The sequence below is a fragment of the Mustela lutreola genome, chromosome 8 (assembly GCF_030435805.1).
Source record: "Mustela lutreola isolate mMusLut2 chromosome 8, mMusLut2.pri, whole genome shotgun sequence".
In the NCBI taxonomy this organism is placed as follows: Eukaryota; Metazoa; Chordata; class Mammalia; order Carnivora; family Mustelidae; genus Mustela; species Mustela lutreola.
The window spans coordinates 60,132,149-60,147,892 of NC_081297.1; the positions used below are offsets into that span (position 1 = coordinate 60,132,149).

Below are 15,744 nucleotides of genomic sequence, written 5' to 3' on the forward strand. Positions count from 1 at the left end.
TGTTCCCTCTATCCCTCTACTTTGAAGCGTTTTAATCAGGAACGGATGCTGGATTTTGTCAAACGCTTTTTCTGCATCGATTGAGAGGACCATGTGGTTCTTCTCTCTTCTCTTATTAATTTGTTCTATCACATTGATTGTTTTGCGAATGTTAAACCATCCTTGTAGCCCAGGGATGAATCCCACATGGTCATGGGGGATAATCTTTTTAATGTGCTGTTGGATCCTGTTGGCTAGGATCTTGTTGAGAATATTAGCATCCATATTCAACAGTGATATTGGTCTGAAACTCTCCTTTTTGGTAAGGTCTTTGCCTGGTTTGGGGATCAGGGTAATACTGGCTTCATAGAAAGCGTCAGGAAGTTTTCCTTCTGCTTCAATTTTTTGAAACAGCTTCAGGAGAATAGGTGTTATTTCTTCTTTGAAAGTTTGGTAGAATTCTCTGGGGAATCCATCATGTCCTGGGCTCTTGTTTTTTGGGAGGTTTTTGATCACTGCTTCAATCTTGTTACTAGATAGTGGTCTATTCAGGTTGTCAATTTCTTCCTGATTCAATTTTGGGAGTTTATAGTTTTCCAGGAATGCATCCATTTCATCCAGGTTGCTTAGTTTATTGGCATATAACTTTTGATAATAACTTCTGATGATTGTTTCTACTTCCTTGGTGTTCGTTGTGATCTCTCCCTTTTCATTCATAATTTTATGTATTTGAGCTTTCTCTCTTTTGGATTAGTGTGGCCAGTAGTTTATTGATCTTATTGATTCTTTCAATAAGCCAACTTCTAGTTTCATTGATACATTCTACTGTATCTCTGGTTTCTACCTCATTGATCTCAGCTCTAATCTTGATGATTTCCCTTCTTATGTGTGGAGTTGGTTTGATTTGTTGTTGATTCTCCAGTTCTTTAAGGTGTAGAGACAGCTGGTGTATCCTGGATTTTTCAATTTTTTTTGATGCAGGCTTGGTTTACTATGTATTTCCCCCTTAGGACCGCCTTTGCTGTATCTCATAGGTTTTGGACCAAAGTGTCTTCATTCTCATTGGTTTCCATGAATTCTTTCAGTTTTTCTTTGATCTGGTTGATCCAAACATTCTTAAGCAAGGTAGTCTTTAGCTCCCAGGTGTTTGAGTTCCTTCCGAACTTTTCCTTGTTTTTGAGCTCCAATTTCAAAGCATTGTGATCTGAGAATATGCAGGGAACCATCTCAGTCTTTTGGTATAGGTTGAGTCCTGATTTGTGACTCAGTATGTGGTCTATTCTTGAGAAAAGTTCCATGTGCACTTGGGAAGAATGAGTATTCTGTTGTTTTAGGGTGGACTGCTCTCTATATATCTATGAGGTCCATCTGGTACAATGCGTCAGTCAATGCTCTTGTTTCTTTATTGATTTTCTGCTTTGATGATCTATTTCTGAGAGAGGCATATTATGATCTCCTACTATTAATGTATTCATATCAATATGACTCTTTATCTTGATTAACAGTTTTCTTTTGTAATTGGCTGTTCCCATATTGGGGGCATAGATATTTACCATTGTTAGATCATCTTGGTGGATAGTCCCTTTAAGAATTATGTAGTGTCCTTCCCTATGTGCTTTGGTGAGTTCTGTGAAGTGTGTGAACCTGGTGATTCACAGACCTGTACCCTTGGGGATAAAAATATATGTTTATAAAAAATAAAAAAAATAAATTAAAAAAAAAGAATTATGTAGTGTTCTTCTGTATCTCTGACTACTGTCTTTTTTAAAAACTTTATTTTATTTTATTTTATTTTATTTTATTTTTTCAATTTATTTATTTTCAGAAAAACAGTATACATTATTTTTTCACCACACCCAGTGCTCCATGCAATCTGTGCCCTCCATAATACCCACCACCTGGTACCCCAACCTCCCACCCCCCGCCCCTTCACAACCCTCAGATTGTTTTTCAGAGTCCATAGTCTCTCATGGTTCACCTCCCCTTCCAATTTCTCTCAACTCCCTTCTCCTCTTTTGGTCCCCATATCCTCCATGCTATTTGTTATGCTCCACAAATAAGTGAAACCATATGATAATTGACTCTCTCTGTACGACTTATTTCACTCAGCATAGTATCTTCCAGTCCTGTCCATGTTGCTACAAAAGTTGGGTATTCGTCCTTTCTTATGGAGGCATAATACTCCATAGTGTATATGGACCACATCTTCCTTATCCATTCGTCCATTGAAGGGCATCTTGGTTCTTTCCACAGTTTGGTGACCGTGGCCATTGCTATAAACATTGAGGTACAGATGGCCCTTCTTTTCACTACATCTGTATCTTTGGGGTAAATACCCAGGAGTGCAATGGCAGGGTCAAAGGGAAGTTCTATTTTTAATTTCTTGAGGAATCTACCTACTATTCTCCAAAGAGGCTGCACCAACTTGCTTTCCCACCAACAGTGGAAGAGGGTTCCCCTTTCTCCACTTGCCTTCCAACACATGTGGTTTCCTGTCTTGCTAATTTTGGCCATTCTAACTGGTGTAATGTGATATCTTTTTCTCTTTTCTTTTCTTTTATTTTCCTTCCTCCCATCCTTTCTTTTTTTTTTTTTTTATTTTTTATAAACATATATTTTTATCCCCAGGGGTACAGGTCTGTGAATCACCAGGTTTACACACTTCACAGCACTCACCAAATCACATACCCTCCCCAATGTCCATAATCCCACCCCCTTCTCCCAAACCCCCTCCCCCCGGCAACCCTCAGTTTGTTTCGTGAGATTAAGAGTCACTTATGGTTTGTCTCCCTCCCAATCCCATCTTGTTTCATTTATTCTTCTTCTACCCACTTAAGCCTCCATGTTGTATCACCACTTCCTCATATCAGGGAGATCATATGATAGTTGTCTTTCTCTGCTTGACTTATTTCGCTAAGCATGATACGCTCTAGTTCCATCCATGTTGTTGCAAATGGCAAGATTTCATTTCTTTTGATGGCTGCATAGTATTCCATTGTGTATATATACCACATCTTCTTGATCCATTCATCTGTTGATGGACATCTAGGTTCTTTCCATAGTTTGGCTATTGTGGACATTGCTGCTATAAACATTCGGGTGCATGTGTCCCTTTGGATCACTACATTTGTATCTTTAGGGTAAATACCCAATAGTGCAATTGCTGGGTCATAGGGCAGTTCTATTTTCAACATTTTGAGGAACCTCCATGCTGTTTTCCAGAGTGGCTGCACCAGCTTGCATTCCCACCAACAGTGTAGGAGGGTTCCCCTTTCTCCGCATCCTCGCCAGCATCTGTCATTTCCTGACTTGTTGATTTTAGCCATTCTGACTGGTGTGAGGTGATATCTCATTGTGGTTTTGATTTGTATTTCCCTGATGCCGAGTGATATGGAGCACTTTTTCATGTGTCTGTTCGCCATCTGGATGTCTTCTTTGCAGAAATGTCTGTTCATGTCCTCTGCCCATTTCTTGATTGGATTATTTGTTCTTTGGGTGTTGAGTTTGCTAAGTTCTTTATAGATTCTGGACACTAGTCCTTTATCTGATATGTCGTTTGCAAATATCTTCTCCCATTCTGTCAGTTGTCTTTTGATTTTGTTAACTGTTTCCTTTGCTGTGCAAAAGCTTTTGATCTTGATGAAATCCCAGTAGTTCATTTTTTCCCTTGCTTCCCTTGCCTTTTGCGTTGTTCCTAGGAAGATGTTGCTGCGGCAGAGGTTGAAGAGGTTGCTGCCCGTGTTCTCCTCAAGGATTTTGATGGATTCCTTTCGTACATTGAGGTCCTTCATCCATTTTGAGTCTATTTTTGTGTGTGGTGTAAGGAAATGGTCCCATTTCATTTTTCTGCATGTGGCTGTCCAATTTTCCCAGCACCATTTATTGAAAAGGCTGTCTTTTTTCCATTGGACATTCTTTCCTGCTTTGTCGAAGATTACTTGACCATAGAGTTGAGGGTCTATTTCTGGGCTCTCTATTCTGTTCCATTGATCTATGTGTCTGTTTTTGTGCCAGTACCATGCTGTCTTGATGATGACAGCTTTGTAATAGAGCTTGAAGTCCGGAATTGTGATGCCACCAACGTTGGCTTTCTTTTTCAATATCCCTTTGGCTATTCGAGGTCTTTTCTGGTTCCATATAAATTTTAGCATTATTTGTTCCATTTCTTTGAAAAAGATGGATGGTACTTTGATAGGAATTGCATTAAATGTGTAGATTGCTTTAGGTAGCATAGACATTTTCACAATATTTATTCTTCCAATCCAGGAGCATGGCACATTTTTCCATTTCTTTGTGTCTTCCTCAATTTCTTTCATGAGTACTTTATAGTTTTCTGAGTATAGATTCTGTGTCTCTTTGGTTAGGTTTATTCCTAGGTATCTTATGGTTTTGGATGCAATTGTAAATGGGATTGACTCCTTAATATCTCTTTCTTCTGTCTTGCTGTTGGTGTAGAGAAATGCAACTGATTTCTGTGCATTGATTTTATATCCTGACACTTTACTGAATTCCTGTATAAGTTCTAGCAGTTTTGGAGTGGAGTCTTTTGGGTTTTCCACATATAGTATCATATCATCTGCGAAGAGTGATAATTTGACTTCTTCTTTGCCGATTTGGATGCCTTTAATTTCCTTTTGTTGTCTGATTGCTGAGGCTAGGACCTCTAGTACGATGTTGAATAGCAGTGGTGATAATGGACATCCCTGCCGTGTTCCTGACCTTAGCGGAAAAGCTTTCAGTTTTTCTCCATTGAGAATGATATTTGCGGTGGGTTTTTCATAGATGGCTTTGATGATATTGAGGTATGTGCCCTCTATCCCTACACTTTGAAGAGTTTTGATCAGGAAGGGATGTTGTACTTTGTCAAATGCTTTTTCAGCATCTATTGAGAGTATCATATGGCCTCCCATCCTTTCTTTCCTTCCTTCCTTCCTTCCATCCTTTCCTTCTTTCTTTCCTTTTTTCAGTATCATTTTAAAAAGTAACTCTTCCATCTAGGCTACCTGTAGATCTTCTTAAAAAAGAAAAAAAATAAAAAACCAACAAACTATGAGCTGCAGGATGAAGGAATGCAGGGTAATGATCATTATGAAGGGGCTGCCAATTCCCACCTGGGAAAGAAATACTAGTATTTGAATCCTAGTAACATTTGTGGTCTTTTTTGTGCAGAACTGTGATCTTAGTGAGTAAATAACTTACAACAGAATTCAAAATTTCCATTGCCCACAAAAATTGTACATCTTAAGTCATTTTTAAATTCAGTCACTTTCTTTATATCTGCTGCTTTGTAATGTGAAGACTCAAAGTTATGTTTTCTAACTATATTATTCTATTAAATTATTTGTACATTCTTCCAATTACTCCAATTTCTTCCAATTCCAATTAAATCATGATTCAGAAACATACACCTAAGTGATACTTGCATATGCATTTGGGTGGAAAGGAATTGCATTAGATATAGAGGAAAGAAAGTCTAATTCTACCACTTGTATGAAGAGGGACATAAATCTAACTTTTGATTCACCATTAGTTGCAATGGTTTAAATTTAATGGACAGTGATTTTATAAAGTTAAAATGTATGATCACCATAGAAAAGGTTTGTAAGTCCTAAGTCTGTAATGATTATTTCTAGCTAGAACCAAGGGGTTCATTTGTTTATTTTTCCTTGTGTCTCTCAGCAGGTTTCTGCCATGGGTGACAGGGGAACAAGCAATCACTCAGCAGTGACTGACTTCATTCTCATAGGCTTCAGGGTCCTCCCAGAACTCCACATTCTCCTTTTCCTGCTCTTTCTGCTTGTGTATTCCATGATGCTTCTAGGGAATGTGGGGATGATGACCATTATTATGACTGATCCCCGGCTGAACACACCAATGTATTTCTTCCTAGGCAACCTCTCCTTCATTGATCTCTTCTATTCTTCTGTTATTGCACCCAAAGCTATGATCAACTTCTGGTCTGAGAGCAAGTCAATCTCCTTTGCTGGCTGTCTGATCCAGTTCTTTCTCTTTGCCTTGTTCATTGTGACTGAGGGATTTCTCCTGGCAGCCATGGCTTATGACCACTTCATTGCCATCTGCAACCCACTCCTCTACTCTGTCCAGATGTCAACTCGCCTCTGCATTCAGTTGGTGGCTGGTTCCTATTTTTGTGGCTGTATCAGCTCAGTTCTTCAAACAGGCATGACATTTACTTTATCCTTTTGTGCTTCCCGGGCCATTGACCACTTTTACCTTGATACTCGTCCACTTCAAAGGATATCTTGTTCTGACCTCTTCATCTATAGGATGGTTTCTTTCTTTTTTTTTTTTTTTTAAGATTTTATTTATTTATTTGACAGAGAGAGATCGCAAGTAGACAGAGAGGCAGGCAGAGAGAGAGAGAGAAGCAGGCTCCCTGCCGAGCAGAGAGCCCGATGGGGGACTGGATCCCATGACCCTGAAATCTTGACCTGAGCCGAAGGCAGCAGCTTAATCCACTGAGCCACCCTGGTGCCCTATAAGATGGTTTCTTTCTCCTTATCTGGCATCATTATCATGCCTACCATCATAGTTATTACTGTTTCTTACATGTATATTGTGTCCACAGTTCTGAAGATACGCTCCTCTGAGGGATGTAAGAAAGCCTTCTCCACTTGCAGCTCTCACTTAGGAGTCATGAGTGTACTGTATGGTACCGTCTTTTTTATGTATCTCATTCCAGACAGATTTCCTGAGCTAGTAAAGTGGCCTCCTTATGTTACACTTTAGTCACTCCCATGTTGAATCCTTTGATTTACTTCCTGAGAAACAAAGGTGTCAAAGAAGCGCTAAAGAAACTTCTAGAGAAGAGAAATACAATTGTTTGATTTTTTTTTTCCACCATTGATTTTGTGGCAATTTCTGTCATATGCCTCATCCCCATTACTGAAAATCCTTCTCCATAAAAAATACCAGAACTTTTTCAAGGTGAGTTACTTGGAACACTGTTAATTCTGAATGTCCTGGATATTGGAGATATACTGAATATTAGAGCCTTTTTCAAGATGAACCTCACTCTATCTCAAGTATGACTTTGTTTCACAGAATTGATTTCCTTTATTTTAATACTTTGTTGTTGAACCTGACTTTTATATATCATTCTATTGTGTAAACAATGTATTGTCTGGTGTTTGTCTTAATATTGCTCCTGGCAATATACACAGTCACTAGTGATGGACAGTAATGCCCAGTTTCTTTCTTCTTCTTTTTCTTGTTCTTTTTCTTTCATTTTTGTTGTTGTTGTTGTTTTAATTGAGAGTGATAGAAAGAGTGAGAATAAGACAGAGAGAGTTTGGGCAGGGTCATAGGGAAAGAATTTCAAACAAACTCCCCACTGAGCACAGAGCATGACATGGGGCTCAACCTCTTGACCCATGAGAACATGACCTGAGTGGAAACCAAGAGTCCGACACTTAACTGACTGATCCTCCCAGGTGCCTGAATGCCCAACTTATTATTTTTCAATAATACTTTCCAACTTAAATCTACCATAATGCATGACGTACATGGGGGGGGGTGGAAAAACACATATTGGGGAAGCACATTAAATGTTATTAAATATATGAATTAAAAAGTTGATAGTGAGGAAATCAGGGAATAGTTTAGTTAGAATGGGTGCTGATGGTGGGGCTATTGCTTCTTCCTTGAGTCTTAGGGAGATAGGGTTCTCCATTTTTGGTTTACAGACCAAAGTAATTAATATACTAAAAAGATTCTTCATTTTAATAGATTATTTTTGATAATGCTGACGGTTGGTATAAGGACTAGGAGAATTGTGAAGTAAAGGATTGAGGCTAGTTGGCCGATGGTGATAAATGGGTGTTCTACTGGTTGACCACCAATTCAGGTTAGGGTTAGGAGGTTGGCTACTAGTAGTCAGAATAAACATTGGCTTAGTGGGTGGAATATCATGCTTCGTTGTTTTGAGGTATGTAGTAGGGGGATGATGGCTAGGACTAGAATGGAGAAAATTAGGGCTAGTACTCCTCCTAGTTCATTAGGAATGGACCGTAGGATAGCGTATGCGAATAGGAGGTATCATTCAGGTTTAACATGGGGAGGTGTTTTGAGCGGGTTGGCAGGAATGTAGTTGTCTGGATCTCCTAATAGATCAGGTGAGAATAGTACTAGTAATATTAGTATTAAAATAAGAAATAGAGCACCTAGGATGTCTTTGATGGTATAGTAGGGGCGGAATGGGATTTTGTTGGAGTTGGATGGGATTCCGGAAGGGTTGTTAGATCCTGTCTCATGGAGGAATAGTAGGTGAACTGCTGCTAGTGCTGAAATGATGAATGGTAGGATGAAGTGGAAGGTGAAAAATCATATTAGGGTGGCTTTGTCTACTGAAAATCCCCCTCAGATTCATTCTACAAGGTTAGTTCCGATGTACGGGATAGCTGATAATAAATTAGTAATTACGGTTGCGCCTCAAAATGATATTTGTCCTCATGGTAATACATAACCTATGAATGCTGTGCCTTGACTTCGAATAATAGAATAATAACAATGTTTCATGTTTCGGGGACTATATAAGATCCATAGTATAGGCCCCGTCCTACATGCAAGAATAGGCAGACAAAGAATATGGAAGCTCCGTTTGCGTCTATGTATTGAATGATTCAGCCATAGTTGACATCAAGGCAGATATGGGTAACTGATGAAAAGGCTGTGGCTGTGTTTGATGTATAGTGCATGGCTAAAAATAAACCTGTATGAATCTGAAGGATTAGGCAGATTCCGAGGAGGGAGCCAAAGTTTCATCATGCTGAAATGTTTGATGGAGCGGGGAGGTCAATGAATGAGTTGTTGATGATTTTGGTTAACGGGTGAGTCCTACGAATGTTGGTCATTAATGTTCTTATAGTTGAAATACAACAGTTATTTTTCATGTCACCAGTCATGGTTAGATTCCATGTAGGAATAATGATGACATACATTGTATTCATTCTAAGTGTTATTTTTGTAGTTAGTTTTGTAGGGTTTTCTTCAAAACCTTCTCCTATCTACGGCGGGTTGGTCTTAATTATTAGTGGGGCTATTGGTTGTGGTATTGTGTTAAGTTTTGGGGGGTCTTTTCTGGGCTTAATGGTGTTTTTAATTTATTTAAGGGGGATGTTGGTTGTTTTGGGATATACTACGGCTATAGCCACAGAGCAATATCCTGAGGTTTGGGTTTCTAATAAGGCTGTTTTTGGTGCCTTTATTGTTGGCTTGCTATCTGAGTTATTAACTGATTGTTATATTTTAAAGGGTGATGATGTTGAGGTTGAGGTTGTATTAAAGTTTAATGGGGCGGGTGATAGAGTTATTTATGATACAGGTGATACAGGCTTTTTCAGTGAAGAGGCTATGGGAATTGCAGCTTTATATAGCTATGGAACTTGACTTGTTATTGTTACAGGTTGATCCCTTCTTATTGGGGTGTTGGTAATTATGGAGGTTACTCGTGGAAATTAAGTGCTAGTAGGCTGAGGGCCAGGGTTAACATGAATGATATAAAATATAGTTTGATTAGACCTTTTTGGCTTGAGATGGTAATTGAAGATTTTATTTAGAAGTGGGAGATGGATTTTGGTAAAATTTTTTCTAGTCAAATTATATCTAGTAGTGCTGATGCTGATTTTTGGCTTACTAGTAGATTTGTTTTGGGTATTAGGCGGTGAATAATGGTGGGGAAATAACCCAGCATGTTTGAGAATTTGAATAGGCTCGAGGGGTATTTGAATTTTAGGCTCTGCATTATGAGGTTAAGTTCTAGTGCCAGGATGAAACCTAGGATAGTTACGGTAAGAGCTATTATTTTAAGATAATGAGGCATAGTTATCTGTGGGGTGGTGGTGGGTGTAATATTGTAGGAGATTAAGAATCCTGCAAAGATACTCCTGAATAAGAGACGTTTAATGGAATTGATTAGGAGTGGATTATTTTCGTTGATTGTAATGATAGGGTTGAAGCGGGGTTGTCCTAATAGCATGAAGAATATAATTTGAGTGCTGTAGGTGGCCGTTATGGAGGTGGCAACGAGGGTTATTAGAAGGCCTCAGGCGTTGGTATATGACGTGTTGGCGGTCTCGATGATTAGGTCTTTGGAATAGAATCCTGTTAGGAAAGGTATTCCTGTGAGTGCTAGGCTTCCGACAACTAGGGAGGTGGTGGTGAATGCTAATGCTTTGAATAGTCCTCCTATTTTTTGAATGTCTTGTTCATCATTTAAGCTGTGAATGATTGATCCGGAGCATATGAATAGTATGGCTTTGAAGAATGCATGAGTGCAGATATGGAGAAATGCTAGGTAGGGTTGGTTGATGCCGATGGTTACAATTATTAGTCCGAGTTGGCTTGAAGTGGAGAAAGCAACAATTTTTTTGATGTCATTTTGTGTTAAAGCACAAATTGCTGTAAATAGGGTTGTAATTGCTCCTAAGCATAGTGTGATGGTTTGTATTATTTTGTTATGTTCTATTAGGGGGTGGAATCAGATTAGTAGAAATATTCCTGCTACACCTATTGTACTTGAGTGCAGTAGGGCTGATACAGGAGTTGGGCCTTCCATGGCTGAGGGTAGTCATGGGTGAAGGCCAAATTGTGCAGATTTTCCGGTGGCTGCTAATAGTAAGCCTATGAGAGGGATGGTTAGGTTTTTGTGCTTAGTTATGAAGATTTGTTGAAAGTCTCATATATTTAGGTTGGTTAGGAATCAGGCTATAGCTAGGATGAGTCCTCCGTCCCCAATCCGGTCGTATAGGATGGCTTGTAGTGCGGCTGTGTTGGCGTCTGTTCATCCATACCATCATCCAATAAGTAATAATGACAATACCTACTCTCTCTCAGCCGATGAATAGTTGGAATATATTGTTGGCGGTAACCAGAATTATTATGGTAATGAGAAACAGGAGTAGGTATTTGAAAAATCGATTGATGTGGGGGTCTGAGTGTATATATCATATTGAGAACTCTATAATTGATCACGTGATGAATAGTGCTAGTGGTATAAAGTTTATTGAAAAGTAATCGAGTTTAAAGCTAAGTGATAGTTTTATTGTTGGATTGTAATTCAGTGTCAGTTTGAAATTATTGTGTCTTGTCCTAGGTGAAGGAATATTATTGTGGGGATTAGGCTGATTATGAAGGCATGTGAAATGGTGGTTTTTACATATTGAGGGTAGAGTTTATTGGTATATATGGTGGTGTTAGTTATTATAATGGGAAGAGTTAGTATGAATAGTGTTACAAGTATTGAAGAAGTAAATAGGTTAATTACTTTTATTTGGAGTTGCACCAATTTTTTGTTCCTAAGACAAATGGATTACTACTATGCTTTAAAAGTTGAAAAAGCCATGTTTTTATACATGGGAGCATGAGTTAGCAGTTCTTGCGTGGTACTTTTTCAGTAAATAAAAAGGTTTGAGCTTTTATTGTTAGATTCACAATCTAATGTTTTTGTTAAACTATATTTACAGTAAATAGGTCCTAAAATAATTTTAGGGTTGAGTGAGAGGAGAAGTAGGGGTAGTAGGTGGAGGGCTATTAGGGAGTTTTCCTGTGTGAATGATGGTTTGATATTCTTGATATGGTGTGTGTATTTTCTGCGTTGTGTAGTAATTAGTATGTATAGGGAGTATAGGGCAGTGATGGTAATGTTAACCCCTATTAGGACAAAGTGATGTTGGATCATGAGTATGAGGCTATTACTACAAATAGTTCTCCTACTAGGTTGATTGTGGGTGGTAGGGCTAGGTTAGTTAAGCTGGCAAGTAGTCATCATGCAGCTATTAGTGGTAGGAGTATTTGTAGTTCTCCTGCGAGGATTATGGTACGGCTGTGAATGCGTGCGTAGTTGCAATTAGCTAGGCAGAATAGCATAGATGATGTCAGACCATGAGCAATTATTAGGGCTGTTGCTCCTATATAGCTTCATGGTGATTGGATGAGTACAGCTATAATTACTAGGGCTATGTGGCTTGTGGAGGAGTAGGCAATTAAGGATTTTAGGTCTGTTTGGTGTAAGCAGATGGAGCTGGTTATAATTATTCCTCACAATGATAGTATTATGAAGGGGTATCCTATGTAGCTTGTTAATGGGTTTAGTGGCATGGTAATTCGTATTATTCCGTACCCTCCTAATTTAAGAAGTACGGCGGCAAGAACCATGGATCCTGCAATAGGGGCCTCTACGTGGGCTTTTGGGAGTCATAGATGAAGGCCGTATAGAGGTATTTTCACTATGAACGCTATTATGCATGCTAGTCATAATAGGGCATTGGATCAGGAATTTGGTAGGGGTTGTGCTCAGTATTGAATAATTAAGAGATTTAGGGTACCTAAGTTGTTTTGCACTCATAGTAGGGCAATTAGGAGGGGCAGGGAGCCTACTAGAGTATAGAATAAAAAATATAGGCCAGCGTTTAGTCGTTCTGTTTGGTTGCCTCATCGGGTGATGATAATTAATGTTGGTATGAGTGTGGCTTTGAATAGGATATAAAATATGATTAGTTCTGTGGTGGTGAATGTTATGATTAGGAAGAGTTGCAGTATGATTAATATTGTAATGTAAAGTTTTTTTGGGGTCAGGGTTTCTTTCAATAAATGGTGTTGGCTTGCTATGAGCATTAGGGGAAGGAGTCATGTTGTGAGTGTTAGTAGGGGTGCTGATAAGGAGTCTGAGAAAAATAGCAGTGAGAAGTTTAGATTATTGTCTGTAAGTTGGTTGAGATATGTTAGGCTAATTAAACTAATTAGTATGCTGTGGGCTGTTGTGTTAATTCAGATTATACTGGGTTTTGATAGTCATGTTTGGGGAATTAGTATTATGGTTGGGATGATGATTTTTAACATTGTAGTAGGTTTAAGTTTTGTACATAGTCTGTTCCATATGTGGTAGAGATTATAACTAGTAGGGATAAACCTAATGCTGCTTCGCAGGCTGCAAATACAAGGAGGATGATAGGGGTCATGCTAGCTAATGTGAAGTAGTTTGTTAGGATGGTGACTGTTATTATGATGAAGAGGGATAGCATTATTCCTTCTAGGCAGAGAAGTGAAGATATTAGGTGGAATCAGTAGATGAGTAGCCCCATAAAGGATAGAGTAAAGGCTAGAAAAATGTTGATGTATACTATGGACTTTGATAATTGTAATATGAGTTACAATCTAATGAGTCAAAATCATTTGTTTTTGTTAAACTAATTATAATATTCATTTCATTCTAAGCCTTCCTCAATTCATTCGTAGGCCAGGCTTGCGGCTAATAGGGAAACTAGTGCTAGTGCTATGGTGAGTGTAGTTTTTAGGTTAATTGATTGTGAGGCCCATGGTAGTGGTAGGAGTAGTGCAATTTCTAGGTCGAATAGTAGAAATGTAATGGCTACTAGGAAAAATTTTATAGAGAAGGGTAGACGTGCTGATCATAGGAGGTCAAAGCCACATTCATATGGGCTTGCTTTTTCTGTATAGATGTTTAACTGGGGTAGTCAGAATGTGATTAGAATGAGTAGGGATGCTAGGGATATGTTGATGAGTATGGTTAATATTATATTTATTATTTCTCTCCGGGCTGTACCAGAACTAGTTGATTGGAAGTCAACTGTACTTATTAATACTAGAGAAATAAGATCCTCATCAATAGACGGATACATGTAGGAATAGTCATATGACATCTACGAAGTGTCAATATTAGGCAGCTGCTTCGAATCCGAAATGGTGGCTAGATGTGAAGTGGTAGTTTAACTGTCGTAGGAAGCATACAATGAGAAAGGTAGATCCGATGATGACGTGAAGGCCATGGAATCCTGTGGCTATAAAAAATGTGGAACCATAGATTCCGTCAGAGATTGTGAATGGGGCCTCGTAGTATTCTGAGGCTTGTAAAAGGGTGAAATATAAGCCTAGGGAGATTGTAATATACAGGGCTTGGAGCATGTGTTTGTGGTTTCCTTCTATTAGGCTATGGTGGGCTCAAGTAATAGAGACTCCAGAGGCTAGGAGAACCAAGGTGTTGAGTAATGGTACTTCTAGGGGGTTTAGAGGTGTAATGCCTGTGGGTGGTCAACACCCTCCTAGCTCAGGGGTTGGTGCTAGGCTTGAATGGTAGAAAGCTCAGAAGAAGGCTGCAAAGAAGAAAAGTTCTGATGTAATGAAGAGAATTATTCCGTATCGTAAGCCTTTTTGGACAGTAGGAGTGTGGTGGCCTTGGAATGTTCCTTCTCGGACAACGTCTCGTCATCGTTGATATACAGTCAGTATGTTAGCTGTAGTACCTAGGGTTAGAAGGGATACTGAGTTATAATGGAATCACATTACTAGTCCTGATGTTGTGAGTAGGGCAGAAAGGGCTCCTGTCAGGGGTCATGGGCTTGGGTTGACTATGTGATATGAGTGTGTTTGGTGGGTCATTAAGTGTTGTCATGTAAATATAGGCTTACTAACAAGGTGAAGACATAGGCCTGGATAAGGGCTACTGCAAATTCTAGGATGGTTAGGAGGACAAGGATAGTGAAAGTAATTATTGCTGTAATGGTACTAATGTTTATTAGGGCAGAGTAGCTCCTCCAATTAGGTGAATTAATAAGTGGCCTGCGGTAATACTGGCTGTTAATCGTACGGCCAGTGCTATGGGTTGAATGAATAGGCTAATAGTTTCGATGATGATAAGTATGGGAATTAGGGGAAGTGGTGTTCCTTGCGGTAGGAAATGGGCTAAAGAGGCTTTTGTTTTATACCGGAAACCAGTAATTACTGTGCCTGCTCATAGGGGGATGGCTATTCCTAGGTTTAAAGATAGTTGTGTAGTGGGGGTAAATGAGTGGGGCAGGAGACCTAATAGATTAGTAGAGCCAATAAATAGGATTAGGAATATTAGTATTAATGCCCAAGTTTGTCCTTTTTGGTTGTGAATAGATAATATCTGTTTTGATGTTAATTGTACTAGTCATTGTTGAATAGAGATGAGTTGGTTATTAATTAGTCGGTTAGGTGAGGGAAATATAATACCTGGGAATATGGTAATGATAATATTCATTACCCTATTATTGTAGGGGTAATGAATGAGGAAAATAGATTTTCATTCATTTCTTTTCTCAAGGTATAATAGATTTTGATGTAGCCACTAGTTTTGGTTCGGGGTTTTCTGGAAATTATATTTTGATACTTTTAGTTGGAATATAAAAAATAGGGTGATAATTATTGATAAGATAGTGATAAATCATGTTGAAGTATCTAGTTGTGGCATGTCACTGAGGAGAGGTTTACGCTCTCAATCTTTAACTTAAAAAGTTAATGCTGTTTAGCTTCTCAATGAATTTATAATATTCAGGCAGATCATTTTTCAAAGTGCGATAGAGGTACTAACTCGAGAACAATGGGTATGAAGCTGTGATTAGAGCCGCAGATTTCAGAGCATTGGCCGTAGTATAGCCCTGGTCGTATGACTATAATAGTAGTTTGGTTTAGGTGCCCTGGGATAGCATCAGTTTTTAATCCCAAGGATGGAAAGGCTCATGAGTGTAATACGTTTTCGGAAGAGATTAATGTGCTAATTGTTATTTCTATTGGGAGGACTATTCGGTTGTCTACTTCTAGTAATCATAGTTCTCTGGGTTTTAGCTCTTGAATTGGGATCATGTAGGAGTCAAAGTTTAAATCTTCGTAATCTGTATACTCATAGTTTCAATATCATTGGTGGCCTATAGTCTTTATGGTTAAGGAGGGGTTATTAATTTCGTCTATCATATAGAGGATTCGTAG

At 38.8% G+C, this 15,744-nt stretch overlaps 1 protein-coding gene and 4 pseudogenes across 1 annotated transcript; 3 read left to right on the top strand and 2 right to left on the bottom strand.

The window, feature by feature from the left end:
* Positions 1 to 5,631: 5,631 nt before the first annotated feature.
* Positions 5,632 to 6,827, top strand: LOC131837901 (olfactory receptor 9K2-like; annotated as a pseudogene).
* Positions 6,828 to 8,860: 2,033 nt separating this feature from the next.
* LOC131838648 (NADH-ubiquinone oxidoreductase chain 6-like) lies at positions 8,861 to 9,387 on the top strand. Its single transcript, XM_059185073.1, has one exon. It carries the CDS (start codon positions 8,890 to 8,892, stop codon positions 9,385 to 9,387), a length of 498 nt encoding a protein of 165 aa, XP_059041056.1. The 5' UTR covers positions 8,861 to 8,889.
* A 52-nt stretch (positions 9,388 to 9,439) lies between these two features.
* Positions 9,440 to 10,605, bottom strand: LOC131838642 (NADH-ubiquinone oxidoreductase chain 5-like; annotated as a pseudogene).
* Positions 10,606 to 14,251: 3,646 nt separating this feature from the next.
* Positions 14,252 to 15,069, bottom strand: LOC131838647 (ATP synthase subunit a-like; annotated as a pseudogene).
* Positions 15,070 to 15,163: 94 nt separating this feature from the next.
* Positions 15,164 to 15,744, top strand: part of LOC131838646 (ATP synthase subunit a-like) — a 114,241-nt pseudogene continuing 113,660 nt past the window's right edge.